Source organism: Ranitomeya imitator, chromosome 8 (assembly GCF_032444005.1).
Source record: "Ranitomeya imitator isolate aRanImi1 chromosome 8, aRanImi1.pri, whole genome shotgun sequence".
Taxonomy (NCBI): Eukaryota; Metazoa; Chordata; class Amphibia; order Anura; family Dendrobatidae; genus Ranitomeya; species Ranitomeya imitator.
The window spans coordinates 164,834,491-164,854,192 of NC_091289.1; the positions used below are offsets into that span (position 1 = coordinate 164,834,491).

The 19,702-nt window shown below is 40.9% G+C and overlaps 1 protein-coding gene across 1 annotated transcript in view; it reads left to right on the top strand.

Annotated features, from left to right (window-relative positions):
* The window catches only part of LOC138648216 (mucin-2-like), a 76,834-nt gene that overhangs the window by 12,075 nt on the left and 45,057 nt on the right, over positions 1–19,702 (top strand). The window contains exons 3-14 of the mRNA XM_069737738.1: positions 2,026–2,077; positions 2,251–2,317; positions 2,402–2,624; positions 6,505–6,556; positions 6,735–6,801; positions 6,886–7,108; positions 11,794–11,845; positions 12,013–12,079; positions 12,164–12,386; positions 17,390–17,441; positions 17,607–17,673; positions 17,758–17,980. Of these exons, the coding sequence (XP_069593839.1) occupies positions 2,026–2,077; positions 2,251–2,317; positions 2,402–2,624; positions 6,505–6,556; positions 6,735–6,801; positions 6,886–7,108; positions 11,794–11,845; positions 12,013–12,079; positions 12,164–12,386; positions 17,390–17,441; positions 17,607–17,673; positions 17,758–17,980 (1,368 nt within the window). The remainder of the gene's footprint in view (positions 1–2,025; positions 2,078–2,250; positions 2,318–2,401; positions 2,625–6,504; positions 6,557–6,734; positions 6,802–6,885; positions 7,109–11,793; positions 11,846–12,012; positions 12,080–12,163; positions 12,387–17,389; positions 17,442–17,606; positions 17,674–17,757; positions 17,981–19,702) is intronic.

The following is a 19,702-nucleotide window of genomic DNA, read 5'->3' on the forward strand; positions in this document are numbered from 1 at the left end:
TTTAATGCAGACTTTGATGGAATGGTCTGCGGGCATCATGTTGCATTTGCAGAGCCCCTGATGTGTCTAAACAGAAGAAACCCCACAAGTGACCCCATTTTGGAAACTAGACCCGCCCAAGGAACTTTTCTAGATGTGCCTAAACAGTGGCAATGCCACACAAGTGCCAACTTTTTGGAACTAAACTACTGTTTCCAGTTATGTAAATTTTACAATATAGTAGCATGCGGTAGTTGTGCAGTGTTTGTCAGGTTGTCATAAGACAGTTGTGTAAGTCAGAAATAAATTTAGTAGTGCATGGAGGTGTGGTGCAGTCTGAAGCATTCTTTAATACACAGGCCATGCTTATTGGGGCAGGTGTCGCATTGGTATATGGTAATTTCAAAAAACTGACAGTCACATCCAAACATAAACTAAGTGTGAACAGGTGCTAACCTAGAGTCACCAACTCAAACAAAAAAGGCAGCACTCTAGCGCCATAGCATGCAAATATGAAATATGAAAATTGAATTCCATTACTGCACTAGAAATATGAAAAATTGAGAAAGCTTAGCGCATAAATTGGCCAATTCATGTGTACCTGGAAGCCACGGTAAGGTGTTTCTCTTTTCCAGGACCTAACACTGCCATTCCTCTCTTAGAATAAAGTCTTCATCTCAATTGGAACCTAATGTGAGCCCTCTCTTAGACTAAAATCTATCTCTCTGAGGAGGAGTAGTGCTCCTGCTGTAATTAAAACACCTGTGGCTAAAAGGCGGAGTGCTCAGTCAGAAGGCTAATGAATAAAAATTTCAAAAAACTGACCGTCACATCCAAACATAACCTAAGTGTGAACAGGTGCTGACCTAGAGTCACCATCTCAAACACTCAAACAAAAAAGCAGCACTCTGTAGCGCCATAGCATGCAAATATGAAATATGAAAATTGAATTGCATTGCTGCACTAGAAATATGAAAAATTGAGAAAGTTTAGCACATAAATTGGCCAATTCATGTGTACCTGAAAGCTATGGTAAGGCGTTTCTCTTTTCCAGGACCTAACATTGCCATCCCTCTCTTAGAATAGGGAGCACAAGGCTGAATATATTACATGTGTTGTGTTGCGGTTTATGAAAGTTGCAATGTCATATGTGCGTTTGAGATCTGAAGATGAGAACTCTGATGTCTTGTTCATATATTTGCACAAACTACATCTATTCTGTCTACATTTATAATTACCTTTACACGACAGCCATGTGCTGGTATTTTTGTTCCCATGACTGTGAAACATGGGAGGTGGTAAGAGGTTGCCAAGGATAACGGCTCTGCGAGCTGAGAAGTTCACCCCAGAAGATAGAATTTAAGACAGGACTTCATCTTGGTATAGTAGTGGGAGATTTTTTTGAATAATATTTAAGATATCATAGTAATTAGAGCTTATATGTGGTGGTAATTGTGATACCATTAGCCTCTTTTTATTGCCACTTTTTTTTACCATACAGGAGATTGGGCCTGTCTCTGGAGATGGCGATAACCTGAGCTCTGATTGCCAGTGGTTTACTACAGGGATGTCAAACTGCATTCCTCGAGGGCCGCAAACCATGCTTGTTTTTAAGATTTCCTTAGCTTTGCACAAGGTGCTGCAATCATTATGTGTGTAGGTGATTAAATTAGCACCTGTGCAGTACAAGGAAATCCTGAAAACATGACCTGTCTGCAGCCCTTGAGGAATGCAGTTTGACACCCCTGGTTTACTATATCCACAGTAGAGAAGACTGTCCTGTCTCCTCTAGAAATAGACTTATTTCCTTCATGAAAGATAAATGGATTTAAGTATTCTCTAATATTGGTATCTCATCACATTAGACTTTATTTTATATGTATATATATATAAATATATGTATATATATATACATACTTTGACCTCTTCCATTTTAACCTATACAGTTCGCTGCTCAATGTGAATGGAGTCAGATCTTAGAGAATAGAAAATAAGCCTGTAATTACAATAATTTCATCTCATAGAATTATTCCCATTTTGTTGCAGTGATGGCATCTTGTACAACAACCGCAAAAGATTTACCGGGATCTTCTGCAGAGTAAGATTTCTTTTCTTTTTCTTCAAGGGATTGCATTCGAAAAATAGGCTTTTTTTTTGCAGCAACACAGCCACTCTTGTATAGTATATGAGATAAGTCTGATATTGCAATTCAGACACAAATACGTTCTTACGTTATAATTTTTTTTTACTAAAATTATATTTATTTTACAGTGTTTTGTGTCCAGCTGACTGTCTTACAAAGGGAGGATCTGTTTGGGGAACTGACGTGTATACAAATGTAAGATGAATGCAAAATTGTTGTCCTTTGCTATCTAATAATATAATGAAGGTAATCAATTACTGTATCTATAATTTTTCTTAGGATTCCTCCATATGTCGAGCAGCGATCCATGCTGGAAAAATACCCAATGATGGAGGACAAGTCTCAGTGCACAAGACACCAGGTGAGGCCAGTTACAATGGATCTACAAGAAATGGGATTTCCACCAAGAACTTTGGAAAATGGCCTGGATCTTTTATATTTGTAACCTCAACAAGTACAGTGACTCCGGAACCAACAGAAGGAATAACACAAAGACTTCCAGGTATTGTACAGATAATTTTTGGTTCAAAAGTATCACCATGGAAAACGTTACCCAGTGAATTGGGGCAGAATATTTTTTATAATGTTAATTTGTTCATACAATGAAAAGTACACCTGCCACAGGTGAGTTTGAACGAGTGAACTGCATCACTAATCAAAGCTCGGAGGCTACTGGATGTGTGCACGGGGGTTGGGCAAAAGGAGGGTGAAAAAGTGAATAACGGCAGGCACAAGCTCTGATGAGTGAACTGCGCCACTAATCAAAGCTCAGAGGCTATGGATGTGTGCACGGGGGTGGCGCAAAATGAGGTGAAAAAGAAAATTGGAAAACAGCAGGCACAAGTGCTGATTGGTGAACTGCGTCACCAATCAACGCTCGGCAGCTGCTGGATGTGCACACGGGGGTGGTGCAAAGAGGGGTGGAAAAGGGTAAAAAGAGGAGGAAGAAAGAAGGGGGTTAGCAGGGGATTGGAGTGGATGAGGAGAGATCGGACAGGGATCAGGGATCAAAACACTTACAATTGTTGTATCTCATTTTTTCTTCTGTCTTGTCTTCTCTGTTCTTTGTTCTTCTTTCTTCAGCAGTGATTGTGGTGTCACAGGATTCTGTGGCACCACAACGCCCAGCACAGCAGCAGATCTTGTAGTGTGACCGCACTGCAGAAATCCTCAGCTACTGTGAGGACCTGCAGCGCAGTCACAGACAGGTCACAGAGCAGTCATACCCCTGCTGTGCCCTGTCATTGGTGCGATCGATGATGTCATCGATCACACTATTCAGAGCTGGCCCTGGTGATGCTGGTATTGCCAGGCAACAGCATAGGATTGGAGCTCACAGCTATGATCCTAGGCAGGTCACATCCAGGGCACAGCCAGGTCACAGCATGGTTACACCGCTGCTGTGCCCGGTGATTGGCGCAATCGATGTAATCGTTTATCATGTCAATCAGCTTGTCCAGGCCATGTCTGGCATTGCTAGGCACCAGCCTAGGATCGATGCTCTTACATCTCTGATAATAGGTAGGTCACAGGCAGGGCACAGCGCGGTCACAATGCGGCTGTGCGCTGTGATTGGCACGATCGATGTAATCGTCAATCACACCAATCAGAGTCCATTCAAGCGATGCGTGGCATTGCCAGGTACCACCCTAGGATCGAAGCTCCTGGAGCACCGATCCTAGGCTCTGACATCAGTGTTTCATGCAATCTGATTGCCTGAAACACAGAAATGATGCGATTGGCTGTTCAGAATAGAACAGCCAATAACTGCGATCGTGGTAGCGGGAGGGTGATGACACCCCCCAGAATGATGGCACCATCTATCCAGAGGTAAAATGGCGCTGGAATTTTAATGCGATCATTGCGACTTTGGTCGCAGTGTTGCATTAAAAAAATGACGTAATATTCCATCCATGGTCAAATAGGCCCAGGTCACATGGATGTGAAAAAGGTTAATGTGCTCAGCAATCCTAACTTTCAACTTGCGAGAAGTGCAGCCAATGTATTGCATGTTGTGGTTTATGAAAGTTGCAATGTCATATGTGCGTTTGAGATCTGAAGATGACAACTCTGATGTCTTGTTCATATATTTGCACAAACTACATCTATTCTGTCTACATTTATAATTACCTTTACACAACAGCCATGTGATGGTATTTTTGCTCCCATGACTGTGAAACATTAGAGGTGGTAAGAGGTTGCCAAGGAAAACAGCTCTGCGAGCTGAGAAGTTCACCCCAGAAGATAAAATTTTAGACAGGACTTCATCTTGGTATAGTAGTGGGAGATTTTTTTGAATAATATTTAAGATATCATAGTAATTAGAGCTTACAGTGCCTTGGGAAAGTATTCGGCCCCCTGGAACTTTTCAACCTTTTCCCACATATCATGCTTCAAAATAAAGATACCAAATGTAAATTTCTGGTGAAGAATCAACAACAACTGGAGACAATTGTAAAGTTGAATGAAATTTATTGGTTATTTTAAATTTTTGTGGAAATTCAAAAACTGAAAACTGGGACGTGCAATATTATTCGGCCCCTTTAACTTAATACTTTGTTGCGCCACCTTTTGCTGCGATTACAGCTGCAAGTCGCTTGGGGTATGTCTCCATCAGTTTTGTACATCGAGAGAATGAAATTCTTGCCCATTCTTGTCCTTGGCAAACAGCTCGAGCTCAGTGAGGTTTGATGGAGATCGTTTGTGAACAGCAGTTTTCAGCTCTTTCCACAGATTCTCGATTGGAGGTCTGAACTTTGACTTGGCCATTCTAACACCTGGATACGTTTATTTGTGAACCATTCCATTGTAAATTTTGCTTTATGTTTGGGATGATTGTCTTGTTGGAAGACAGATTTCTATCCCAGTCTCAGGTCTTTTGCAGACTCCAGCAGGTTTTCTTCAAGAATGGTCCTGTATTTGGCTCCATCCATCTTCCCATCAATTTTAGCCATCTTCCCTGTCCCTGCTGAAGAAAAGCAGGCCCAAACCATGATGCTGCCACCACCATGTTTGACAGTGGGATGGTGTGTTCAGGGTGATAAGCTGTGTTGCCTTTATGCCAAACATATAGTTTGGCATTGTTGCCAAAAAGTTCAATTTTGGTTTCATCTGACCAGAACACCTCCTTCCACATGTTTGGTGTGTCTACCAGGTGGCTAGTTGCAAACTTTAAACAACACTTTTTATGGATATCTTTGAGAAATGGCTTTCTTCTTGCCACTCTTCCATAAAGGCCAGATTTGTGCAGTGTACGACTGATTGTTGTCTTATGGACAAACTGTCCCACCTCAGCTGTAGATCTCTGCAGTTCATCCAGAGTGACCATGGGCCTCTTGGCTGCATCTCTCATCAGTCTTCTCCTTGTTTGAGATGAAAGTTTAGAGGGACGGCCGGGTCTTGGTAGATTTGCAGTGGTATGATACTCCTGCCATTTCGATATGATCACTTGCACCCTGCTCCTTGGGATGTTTAAAGTTTTGGAAATCATTTTGTATCCAAATCCGGATTCAAACTTCTCCACAACAGTATCACGGACCTGCCTGTTGTGTTCCTTGGTCTTCATGATGCTCTCTGTGCTTCAAACAGAACCCTGAGACTATCCCAGAGCAGGTGCATTTATACGGAGACTTGATTACACACAGGTGGATTATATTTATCATCATTAGGCATTTAGAACAACATTGGATCATTCAGAGATCCACAATTAACTTCTGCAGTGAGTTTGCTGCACTGAAAGTAAAGGGGCCGAATAATATTGCACAATCCACTTTTCAGTTTTTGAATTTCCACAAAAATTTAAAATAACCAACAAATTTAGTTCAATTTCACAATTGTGTTCCACTTGTTGTTGATTCTTCACCAAAAATTTACATTTGGTATCTTTATGTTTGAAGCATGATATGTGGGAAAAGATTGAAAGATTCCAGGGGGCCGAATACTTTTGCAAGGCACTGTATATGTGGTGGTAAATGAGATACCATTAGAAAAATGTCTCTTAACCTCTTTTTTATTGCCAATTTTTTACCATACAGGAGATTGTGCCTGTCTCTGGAGATGGCGATAACCTGAGCTCTGGTTGCCAGTGGTTTACTATATCCACGGTAGAGAAGACTGTCCTGTCTCCTCTAGAAATAGACTTATTTCCTTCATGAAAGATAAATGGATTTAAGTATTCTCTAATATTGGTACCTCATCACATTAAACTTTATTATTAGTTATATATATATATATATATATATATATATATACACTTTGACCTCTTCCATTATGACCTATACAGTTCACTGCTCAATGTGAATGGAGTCAGAACTTAGAGAATAGAACACAAACCTGTAATTACGATAACTTCATCTCATAGAATTATTCCCATTTTGTTGCAGTGATGGCATCTTGTACAACAACCGCAAAAGATTTACCGGGATCTTCTGCAGAGTAAGATTTCTTTTCTTTTTCTTCAAGGGATTGCATTAGAAAAAAAGGCTTTTTTTTGCAGCAACACAGCCACTCTTGTATAGTATATGAGATAAGTCTGATATTGCAGTTCAGACACAAATACGTACTTACGTTATAATTTGAATTTTTTTAAAATAAAATTATATTTATTTTACAGTGTTTTGTGTCCAGCTGACTGTCTTACAAATGGAGCATCTGTTTGGGGAACTGACGTGTATACAAATGTAAGATGAAAGCAAAATTGTTGTCCTTTGCTATCTAATATTATAATGAAGGTAATCAATTACTGGTTCTATAATTTTTCTTAGGATTCCTCCATATGTCGAGCAGCGATCCATGCTGGAAAAATACCCAATGATGGAGGACAAGTCTCCGTGCACAAGACGCCAGGTGAGGCCAGTTACAATGGATCTACAAGAAATGGGATTTCCACCAAGAACTTTGGAAAATGGCCTGGATCTTTTATATTTGATACCTTAACAAGTACAGTGACTCCAGAACCAACAGAAGGAATAACACAAAGACTTCCAGGTATTGTACAGATAATTTTTGGTTCAAAAGTATCGCCATGGAAAATGTAACCCAGTGAATTGTGGCAGAATATTTTTTATAATGTTAATTCGTCTATGCAATGAAAAGTACACCTGCCACAGGTGAGTTTGAACGAGTGAACTGCATCACTAATCAAAGCTCGGAGGCTACTGGATGTGTGCACGCGGGGTGGCGCAAAACGAATGTGAAAAAGAAAAGTGAATAACTGCAGGCACAAGCTCTGATGAGTGAACTGCACCACTAATCAAAGCTCGGAGGCTATTGGATGTGCGCACTGGGGTTGGGCAAAAGGAGGGTGAAAAAGAAAAGTGAATAACGGCAGGCACAAGCTCTGATGAGTGAACTGTGCCACTAATCAAAGCTCGGAGGCTACTGGATGTGTGCACGGGGGTGGCGCAAAATGAGGTGAAAAAGAAAATTGGAAAACAGCAGGCACAAGTGCTGATTGGTGAACTGCATCACCAATCAACCCTCGGCAGCTGCTGTATGTGCACACGGGGGTGGTGCAAAGAGGGGTGGAAAAGGGTAAAAAGAGGAGGAAGAGGGAAGGGGGTTAGCAGGGGATTGGAGTGGATGAGGAGAGATCGAACAGGGATCAGGGATCAAAACACTTACAATTGTTGTATCTCTTTTTTCTTCTGTCTTGTCTTCTCTGTTCTTTGTTCTTCTTTCTGCAGCAGGCATTGTGGTGTCACAGGCTTCTGTGGCACCACAACGCCCAGCACAGCAGCAGATCTTGTAGTGTGACCGCACTGCAGAAATCCTCAGCTACTGTGAGGACCTGCAGCGCAGTCACAGACAGGTCACAGAGCAGTCATACCCCTGCTGTGCCCTGTCATTGGTGCGATCGATGATGTCATCGATCACACTATTCAGAGCTGGCCCTGGTGATGCTGGTATTGCCAGGCAACAGCATAGAATCGGAGCTCACGGCTCCGATCCTAGGCAGGTCACATCCATGGCACAGCCAGGTCACAGCATGGTTACACAGCTGCTGTGCCCGGTGATTGGCGCAATCGATGTAATCATTTACCATGTCAATCAGCTTGTCCAGGCCATGTCTGGCATTGCTAGGCACCAGCCTAGGATCGATGCTCTTACATCTCTGATAATAGGTAGGTCACAGGCAGGGCACAGCGCGGTCACAATGCGGCAGTGCGCTGTGATTGGCACGATCGATGTAATCGTCGATCACACCAATCAGAGTCCATTCAAGCGATGCGTGGCATTGCCAGGTACCACCCTAGGATCGAAGCTCCTGGAGCACCGATCCTAGGCTCTGACATCAGTGTTTCATGCAATCTGATTGCCTGAAACACAGAAATGATGCGATTGGCTGTTCAGAATAGAACAGCCAATAACTGCGATCGTGGTAGCGGGAGGGTGATGACACCCCCCAGAATGATGGCACCATCTATCCAGAGGTAAAATGGCGCTGGAATTTTAATGCGATCATTGCGACTTTGTCGCAGTGTTGCATTAAAAAAATGACGTAATATTCCATCCATGGTCAAATAGGCCCAGGTCACATGGATGTGAAAAAGGTTAATGTGCTCAGCAATCCTAACTTTCAACTTGCGAGAAGTGCAGCCAATGTATTGCATGTCGCACAAGGAGCACATGGCTGAATATATTACATGTGTTGTGGTTTATGAAAGTTGCAATGTCATATGTGCGTTTGAGATCTGAAGATGACAACTCTGATGTCTTGTTCATATATTTGCACAAACTACATCTATTCTGTCTATATTTATAATTGCCTTTACACGACAGCCATGTGATGGTATTTTTGTTCCCATGACTGTGAAACATTGGAGGTGGTAAGAGGTTGCCAAGGATAACAGCTCTGCGAGCTGAGAAGTTCACCCCAGAAGATAAAATTTTAGACAGGACTTCATCTTGGTATAGTAGTGGGAGATTTTTTTGAATAATATTTAAGATATCATAGTAATTAGAGCTTACAGTGCCTTGAGAAAGTATTCAGTTCCTTGGAACTTTTCAACCTTTTCCCACATATCATGCTTCAAAATAAAGATACCAAATGTAAATTTTGGGTGAAGAATCAACAACAACTGGAAGACAATTGTGAAGTTGAACGAACTTTATTGGTTATTTTTAATTTTTGTGGAAATTCAAAAACTGAAAAGTGGGACGTGCAATATTATTTGGCCCCTTTAACTTAATACTTTGTTGCGCCACCCTTTGCTGCGATTACAGCTGCAAGTCGCTTGGGGTATGTCTCTATCAGTTTTGTACATCGAGAGAATGAAATTCTTGCCCATTCTTCCTTGGCAAACAGCTCGAGCTCAGTGAGGTTTGATGGAGATCGTTTGTGAACAGCAGTTTTCAGCTCTTTCCACAGATTCTCGATTGGAGGTCTGAACTTTGACTTGGCCATTCTAACACCTGGATACGTTTATTTGTGAACCATTCCATTGTAAATTTTGCTTTATGTTTGGGATGATTGTCTTGTTGGAAGACAGATTTCCATCCCAGTCTCAAGTCTTTTGCAGACTCCAGCAGGTTTTCTTCAAGAATGGTCCTGTATTTGGCTCCATCCATCTTCCCATCAATTTTAACCATCTTCCCTGTCCCTGCTGAAGAAAAGCAGGCCCAAACCATGATGCTGCCACCACCATGTTTGACAGTGGGATGGTGTGTTCAGGGTGATAAGCTGTGTTGCCTTTATGCCAAACATATAGTTTGGCATTGTTGCCAAAAAGTTCAATTTTGGTTTCATCTGACCAGAACACCTCCTTCCACATGTTTGGTGTGTCTACCAGGTGGCTAGTTGCAAACTTTAAACAACACTTTTTATGGATATCTTTGAGAAATGGCCTTCTTCTTGCCACTCTTCCATAAAGGCCAGATTTGTGCAGTGTACGACAGCTGTAGATCTCTGCAGTTCATCCAGAGTGATCATGGGCCTCTTGGCTGCATCTCTCATCAGTCTTCTCCTTGTTTGAGATGAAAGTTTAGAGGGACGGCCGGGTCTTGGTAGATTTGCAGTGGTATGATACTCCTGCCATTTCGATATGATCACTTGCACCCTGCTCCTTGGGATGTTTAAAGTTTTGGAAATCATTTTGTATCCAAATCCAGATTTAAACTTCTCCACAACAGTATCATGGACCTGCCTGTTGTGTTCCTTGGTCTTCATGATGCTCTCTGTGCTTCAAACAGAACCCTGAGACTATCCCAGAGCAGGTGCATTTATGCAGAGACTTGAATACGCACAGGTGGATTATATTTATCATCATTAGGCATTTAGGACAACATTGGATCATTCAGAGATCCACAATTAACTTCTGCAGTGAGTTTGCTGCACTGAAAGTAAAGGGGCCGAATAATATTGCACAAACCACTTTTCAGTTTTTGAATTTCCACAAAAATTTAAAATAACCAACAAATTTAGTTCAATTTCACAATTGTGTTCCACTTGTTGTTGATTCTTCACCAAAAATTTATATTTGGTATCTTTATGTTTGAAGCATGATATGTGGGAAAAGATTGAAAGATTCCAGGGGGACGAATACTTTCGCAAGGCACTGTATATGTGGTGGTAAATGAGATACCATTAGAAAAATGTCTCTTAACCTCTTTTTTATTGCCACTTTTTTACCATAGAGGAGATTGTGCCTATCTCTGGAGCTGGCGATAGCCTGAGCTCTGGTTACTAGTGGTTTACTATATCCACGGGAGAGAAGTCTGTCCTGTCTCTTCTAAAAATACTTATTTCCTTCATGAAAGATAAATGGATTAAAGTAATAATATAATAATAATAATTTTTATTTATATAGCGCCAACATATTCCGCAGCGCTTTACAAATTATAGACGGGAATTGTACAGACAATAGACATTACAGCATAACAGAAATATAGTTCAATACAGATACCAGGAGGAGTGAGGGCCCTGCTCGCAAGCTTGCAAACTATGAGGAAAAGTAATCTCTAATATTGGTATCTGTTAAATAATTAATAATAATAATTAATTATTAATTGAATTATTCTTATTCTCAATGCTGTACTGAGCACATTGCCTCTCGCTGACATTACAAAAACTATTCCTGTATATATAGCCCAGAGTAAGTTAACACCATATAGAGAGAACACGTACTCTATGAGACATATATAATCACGTCTCTTAGGAGGTGTGGGCGGTCACGTGAGGCCTATCACCTTGGGCCTTCTCTCCTTCATTCTCCATGGACTTCAGACTACTCACAAAGGAATGAACAGCTGGTAGCCATGATGACTTCTACTCCATGACAGACAGACGCCTTTTACCATCTCAGAAAAGATGAGGAACAAAAGGACAATCTGTTCGTAACTATTTCACCTATTTTATGTTTTGCTGCAATGTGGTTTATCTGTGGAAAATCCAATAAACCACTACATTTTTTATGAAAATATCATTACATTTTTCTTTAGGAGTATCGCATCTGGTAAAGAGTCCTGATTAAATAAATGTGCGAAATAAGCATATTTAACAGTATCTCATCACAGTAGACTTTATTATTATTCTTTATATATACTTTGACCTCTTCTATTATGACCTATACAGTTCACTGCTCAATGTGAATGGAGTCAGATCTTAGAGAATAGAACATAAACCTGTAATTACAATAACTTCATCTCATAGAATTATTCCCATTTTGTTGCAGTGATGGCATCTTGTACAACAACCGCAAAAGATTTACCGGGATCTTCTGCAGAGTAAGATTTCTTTTCATTTTCTTCAAAGGATTGCATTAGAAAAATATGCTTTTTTTTGCAGCAACACAGCCACTCTTGTATATGAGATAAGTCTGATATTGCAGTTCAGACACAAATACGTTCTTACGTTATAATTTTTTTTTACTAAAATTATATTTATTTTGCAGTGTTTTGTGTCCAGCTGACTGTCTTACAAATGGAGGATCTGTTTGGGGAACTGACGTGTATACAAATGTAAGATGAATGCAAAATTGTTATCCTTTCTTATCTAATAATATAATGAAGGTAATCAATTATTGTATCTATAATTTTTTTTAGGATTCCTCCATATGTAGAGCAGCGATCCATGCTGGAAAAATACCCAATGATGGAGGACAAGTCTCAGTGCACAAGACACCAGGTGAGGCCAGTTACAATGGATCTACAAGAAATGGGATTTCCACCAAGAACTTTGGAAAATGGCCTGGTTCTTTTATATTTGTTACCTCAACAAGTACAGTGACTCCGGAACCAACAGGAGGAATAACACAAAGACTTCCAGGTATTGTACAGATAATTTTTGGTTCAAAAGTATTGCCATGAAAAATGTTACCCAGTGAATTGTGGCAGAATATTTTTTATAATGTTAATTCGTCTATGCAATGAAAAGTACACCTGCCACAGGTGAGTTTGAACGAGTGAACTGCATCACTAATCAAAGCTCGGAGGCTACTGGATGTGTGTACGGGAGGTGGCGCAAAAGGAATGTGAAAAAGAAAAGTGAATAACTGCAGGCACAAGCTCTGATGAGTGAATTGCACCACTAATCAAAGCTCGGAGGCTACTGGATGTGCGCACGGGGGTTGGGCAAAAGGAGGGTGAAAAAGAAAAGTGAATCATGGCAGGCACAAGCTCTAATGAGTGAACTGCGCCACTAATCAAAGCTCGGAGGATACTGGACGTGTGCACGGGGGTGGCGCAAAATCAGGTGAAAAAGAATATTGGAAAACAGCAGGCACAAGTGCTGATTGGTGAACTGCGTCACCAATCAACGCTCGGCAGCTGCTGAATGTGCACATGTGGGTGGTGCAAAGAGGGGTGGAGGAGGGTAAAAAGAGGAGGAAGAGGGAAGGGGGTTAGCAGAGGTTTGGAGTGGATGAGGAGAGATCGGACAGGGATCAGGGATCAAAACACTTATGCTAGGTTCACATTGCGTTAGTAGCAGCCCGTTCAGCACATACGCTAACGGGCTGCTGCTAGCGCAAGTACCGGCGCTACATCACGCTAGCGCAGATGGAGCATCTGCTAGCTCCATCTGTGCTAGCAGTGACGGACCCAGAAACGCTGCAGCCAGCGTCTCGGGTCCGTCACTCAAATGATGGCACATCGATAGCGCATGCCCATTGTGGGTGTGCGCTAGCGACGCGTTCGCCATTGCATTCAATGGCGGCGTTAATGGACTACGTTACATCGCATTATGCCGCAGTGTAACATAGTCCGTTTAACGTAGTCAATGAACGCAATGTGAAACTAGCCTTACAATTGTTGTATCTCTTTTTTCTTCTGTCTTGTCTTCTCTGTTCTTTGTTCTTCTTTCTTTAGCAGGGATTGTGGTGTCACAGGCTTCTGTGGCACCACAATGCCCAGCACAGCAGCAGATCTTGTAGTGTGACCGCACTGCAGAAATCCTCAGCTACTGTGAGGACCTGCAGCGCAGTCACAGACAGGTCACAGAGCAGTCATCACCCTGCTGTGCCCTGTCATTGGTGCGATCGATGATGTCATCGATCACACTATTCAGAGCTGGCCCTGGTGATGCTGGTATTGCCAGGCAACAACATAGGATCGGAGCTCACAGCTATGATCCTAGGCAGGTCACATCCAGGGCACAGCCAGGTCACAGCATGGTTACACCGCTGCTGTGCCCTGTGATTGGCGCAATCGATGTAATCGTTTATCACGTCAAGGAGCTTGTCCAGGCCATGTCTGGCATTGCTAGGCACCAGCCTAAGATCGATGCTCTTACATCTCTAATAATAGGTAGGTCACAGGCAGGGCACAGCACGGTCACAATGCGGCTGTGCGCTGAGATTGGCATGATTGATGTAATCGTCGATCGCACCAATCAGAGTCCGTTCAAGCGATGCTTGGCATTGCCAGGTACCAGCCTAGGATCGATGCTCCTGGAGCACCGATCCTAAGCTGGGACATCAGTGTTTCATGCAATCTGATTGCCTGAAACACAGAAATGATGCAATTGGTTGTTCAGAATAGAACAGCCAATAACTGCGATCGTGGTAGCGGGAGGGTGATGACACCCCCCAGAATGATGGCACCATCTATCCAGAGGTAAAATGGCGCTGGAATTTTAATGCGATCATTGCGACTTTGGTTGCAGTGTTGCATTAAAAAAATGACGTAATATTCCATCCATGGTCAAATCGGCCCAGGTCACATGGACGTGAAAAAGGTTAATGTGCTCAGCAATCCTAACTTTCAACTTGCGAGAAGTGCAGCCAATGTATTGCATGTCGCACAAGGAGCACATGGCTGAATATATTACATGTGTTGTGGTTTATGAAAGTTGCAATGTCATATGTGCGTTTGAGATCTGAAGATGACAACTCTGATGTCTTGTTCATATATTTGTACAAACTACATCTATTCTGTCTACATTTATAATTACCTTTACACGACAGCCATGTGCTGGTATTTTTTTCCCATGACTGTGAAACATGGGAGGTGGTAAGAGGTTGCCAAGGATAATGGCTCTGCGAGCTGAGAAGTTCACCCCAGAAGATAGAATTTTAGACAAGACTTCATCTTGGTATAGTAGTGGGAGATTTTTTTGAATAATATTTAAGATATCATAGTAATTAGAGCTTACAGTGCCTTGAGAAAGTATCCGGCCCCCTGGAACTTTTCAACCTTTTCCCACATATCATGCTTCAAAATAAAGATACCAAATGAACATTTTTGGTGAAGAATCAACAACAACTGGAAGACAATTGTGAAGTTGAACGAACTTTATTGGTTATTTTTAATTTTTCTGGAAATTCAAAAACTGAAAAGTGGGACGTGCAATATTATTCGGCCCCTTTAACTTAATACTTTGTTGCGCCTCCTTTTGCTGCGAGTACAGCTGCAAGTTGCTTGGGGAATGTCTCTATCAGTTTTGTACATCGAGAGAATGAAATTCTTGCCCATTCTTGTCCTTGGCAAACAGCTCGAGCTCAGTGAGGTTTGATGGAGATCGTTTGTGAACAGCAGTTTTCAGCTCTTTCCACAGATTCTCGATTGGATTGAGGTCTGAACTTTGACTTGGCCATTCTAACACCTGGATACGTTTATTTGTGAACCATTCCATTGTAAATTTTACTTTATGTTTGGGATCATTGTCTTGTTGGAAGACAGATCTCCATCCCAGTCTCAGGTCTTTTGCAGACTCCAGCAGGTTTTCTTCAAGAATGGTCCTGTATTTGACTCCATCCATGTTCTCATCAAATGTAACCATCTTCCCTGTCCCTGCTGAAGAAAAGCAGGCCCAAACCATGATGCTGCCACCACCATGTTTGACAGTGGGATGGTGTATTCAGGGTGATGAGCTGTGTGCCTTTACGCCAAACATATAGTTTGGCATTGTTGCCAAAAAGTTCGATTTTGGTTTCATCTGACCAGAACACCTCTTTCCACATGTTTGGTGTGTCTACCAGGTGGCTTGTTGCAAACTTTAAACAACACTTTTTATGGATATCTTTGAGAAATGGCTTTCTTCTTGCCACTCTTCCATAAAGGCCAGATTTGTGCAGTGTACGACTGATTGTTGTCCTATGGACAGACTGTCCCACCTCAGCTGTAGATCTCTGCAGTTCATCCAGAGTGATCATGGGCCTCTTGGCTGCATCTCTGATCAGTCTTCTCTTTGTTTGAGATGAAAGTTTAGAGGGATGACCGGGTCTTGGTAGATTTGCAGTGGTATGACACTCTTCCATTTCAATATGATCGCTTGCACAGTGCTCCTTAGGATGTTTAAAGTTTTGGAAATCATTTTGCATCCAAATCCAGCTTTAAACTTCTCCACAACAGTACCATGGACCTGCCTGTTGTGTTCCTTGGTCTTCATGATTCTCTCTGTGCTTCAAACAGAACCCTGAGACTATCACAGAGCAGATGCATTTATGCAGAGACCTGAATACGCACAGGTGGATTATATTTATCATCATTAGGCATTTAGGACAACATTGGATCATTCAGAGATCCACAATTAACTTCTGCAGTGAGTTTGCTGCACTGAAAGTAAAGGGGACGAATAATATTGCACGTTCCACTTTTCAGTTTTTGAATTTCCACAAAAATTAAAAATAACCAATAAATTTAGTTCAACTTCACAATTGTGTTCAACTTGTTGTTGATTCTTCACCAAAAATTTACATTTGGTATCTTTATGTTTGAAGCATGATATGTGGGAAAAGATTGAAAGATTCCAGGGGGCCGAATAGTTTCGCAAGGCACTGTATATGTGGTGGTAAATGAGATACCATTAGAAAAATGTCTCTGAGCCTCTTTTTTATTGCCACTTTTACCATACAGGAGATTGTGCCTATCTCTGGAGCTGGAGATAGCCTGAGCTCTGGTTACTAGTGGTTTACTATATCCACGGGAGAGAAGTCTGTCCTGTCTCCTCTAAAAATACTTATTTCCTTCATGAAAGATAAATGGATTAAAGTAATCTCTAATATTGGTATCTGTTAAATATTAATTATTAATTGAATTATTCTTATTCTCAATGCTGTAACGAGCACATTGCCTCTTGCTGACATTACAAAAGCTATTCCTGTATATATAGCTCAGAGTAAGTTAACACCATATAGAGAGAACACGTGCTCTATGGGACATATATAATCATGTCTCTTAGGAGGGGTGTAAACATAAGGATGAATGACCGGGGAGATCAAAACATCCAACACCGCGGAGACACCATCACGTGTTTCTCAACGCAGTGATCCAGAACACTGCCCCCATCCCTTATGGGAAATATGCAAATGCATAGGAGGGGTGGGCGGTCACGTGAGGCCTGTCACCTTGGGCCTTCTCTCCTTCATTCTCCATGGACTTCAGACTACTCACAAAGGAATGAACAGCTGGTAGCCATGATGACTTCTACTCCATGACAGACAGACATCTTTTACCATCTCAGGAAAGATGAGGAACAAATGGACAATCTGTTCGTAACTATTTCACCTATTTTATGTTTTGCTGCAATGTGGTTTATCTGTGGAAAATCCAATAAACCACTACATTTTTATGAAAATATCATTACATTTTTCTTTAAGAGGATCGCGTCTGGTAAAGAGTCCGGATTAAATAAATGTGCAAAATAAGCATATTTAACAGTATCTCATCACATTAGACTTTATTATTATTCTTTATATATACTTTGACCTCTTCTATTATGACCTATACAGTTCACTGCTCAATGTGAATGGAGTCAGATCTTAGAGAATAGAACATAAACCTGTAATTACAATAACTTCATCTCATAGAATTATTCCCATTTTGTTGCAGTGATGGCATCTTGTACAACAACCGCAAAAGATTTACCGGGATCTTCTGCAGAGTAAGATTTCTTTTCTTTTTCTTCAAAGGATTGCATTAGAAAAATAGGCTTTTTTTGCAGCAACACAGCCACTCTTGTGTATGAGATAATTCTGATATTGCAGTTCAGACACAAATACGTTCTTACGTTATAATTTGTTTTACTAAAATTATATTTATTTTGCAGTGTTTTGTGTCCAGCTGACTGTCTTACAAATGGAGCATCTGTTTGGGGAACTGACGTGTATACAAATGTAAGATGAATACAAAATTGTTATCCTTTCTTATCTAATAATATAATGAAGGTAATCAATTATTGTATCTATAATGTCTCTTAGGATTCCTCCATATGTAGAGCAGCGATCCATGCTGGTAAAATACCCAATGATGGAGGACAAGTCTCAGTGCACAAGACACCAGGTGAGGCCAGTTACACTGGTTCTACAAGAAATGGGATTTCCACCAAGAACTTTGGAAAATGGCCTGGATCTTTTATATTTGTTACCTCAACAAGTACAGTGACTCCGGAACCAACAGAAGGAATAACACAAAGACTTCCAGGTATTGTACAGATAATTTTTGGTTCAAAAGTATCGCCATGGAAAATGTTACCCAGTGAATTGTGGCAGAATATTGGTATAATGTGCATTATTCTATGCAATGAAAAGTACACCTGCCACAGGTGAGTTTGAATGAGAATCACAAGCGTTTTGCGTGGGCTTCCTTAGGGGACCGTCATGGAAGGCCCCTGAGGAAGCCCACGTGAAACGCATGTTGGCGCTATCTGTCTGGCGTCTTACTAAGATCCACATGGGTAAAAATCAATATTTTACATCTTAAGTTGTTTAGTTGTCATTTTGTGGGTTCAGTTTGCAATTTTCTACTATATATTTATGGCTTTATCTAGTTTGACACTTGATATAGCAATTCTTCTGGACCCTTTAATGACATCTGTCCATATCTGTAACTTTGGATATAAACATTATACTTTTAAGGAACATGATTTACCCGATCTATATACTATTTAGTATTGAAACCCAGACCTCTTTACCCGAGTCCTTTATGATTTATTTTTGTTCTTTATGTAATCATGTTTTACTGATTCTTGTTACTGAATGTTAGTACATGACACTTTAAAAAAATGATTTTTTGTACAGACCCTTTTTGACTAATTTTTTCAGTATTTAAGTGTACCCCTTGGGGCTGCTCTGTCATTTATGACTCTTTTTGATGTGGCTATTAGGCCCCCATTCACACTTAATGTGACGTGTTTTGTTCTGATCTATCTGCTACAACTGGTGATGAAATCCGTGTTGTGGTTGTTGTTTAACCCTTTCGCCCTGAAGCTTGTTTTCACGTTCCTGACCAGGCCATTTTTTTCAATTCTGACCACTGTCACTTTATGAGGCCATAACTCTGGAACACTTCAACGGATCCTAGTGATTCCGAGGATGTTTTCTCATGACATACTGTACTTCACGATAATGTTAAAGTTTCTTCGCTATGACTTTCGCTTGTGAATTGGAAATTTGGTGAAAATTTTGAAAATTTAACAATTTTTGAACTTTGAATTTTTACACCCTTAAATCAGAGATATATTTCACACAAAATAGTTAATAAATTACATTTCCCACATGTCTGCTTTGCATCAGCACAATTTTGTAACCACATTTTTTTTTTGCTAGGAATTTATAAGATTTTAAATTTGACAAGCGATTTTTTATTTTTTTCAACAAAATTTACAAAACCATTTTTTAGGGACCACCTCACATTTGAAGTCACTTTGAGAGGTCTAAATGACAGAAAATACCCAAAGGTGACACCATTCTAAAAACTGCACCTATCCAGGTACTCAAAACCACATTCAAGAAGTTTATGAACCCTTCGGATGCTTCACAGGAACTGAAACAATGTGGAAGGAAAAAATGAGCATTTAACATTTTAGCCACAAAAATGATCTTTCAGCAACAATTTTGTTATTTTCACAAGGGTACAAGGAGAAAATGGACCACAAATGATGTTGCGCAATTTCTCCTGAGTACACCGATACCCCAAATATGGGAGAAAAACACTGTTTGGGTGCATGGCAGGGCTCGGAAGGGAAGGAGCTCCTTTTATCCTTTTGAACGCAAAATTGTCTTGAATTGAGAAAGGAAGCTGTGCCACATTTGAAGAGCCCCTGATATGCCTAAACATTGGAAAACCCACACAAGTGACACTATTTTGTAAACTAGACCCTTGAAGGAACTTATCTAGCTTGTGTGGTGAGCACTTTGAGTCCCC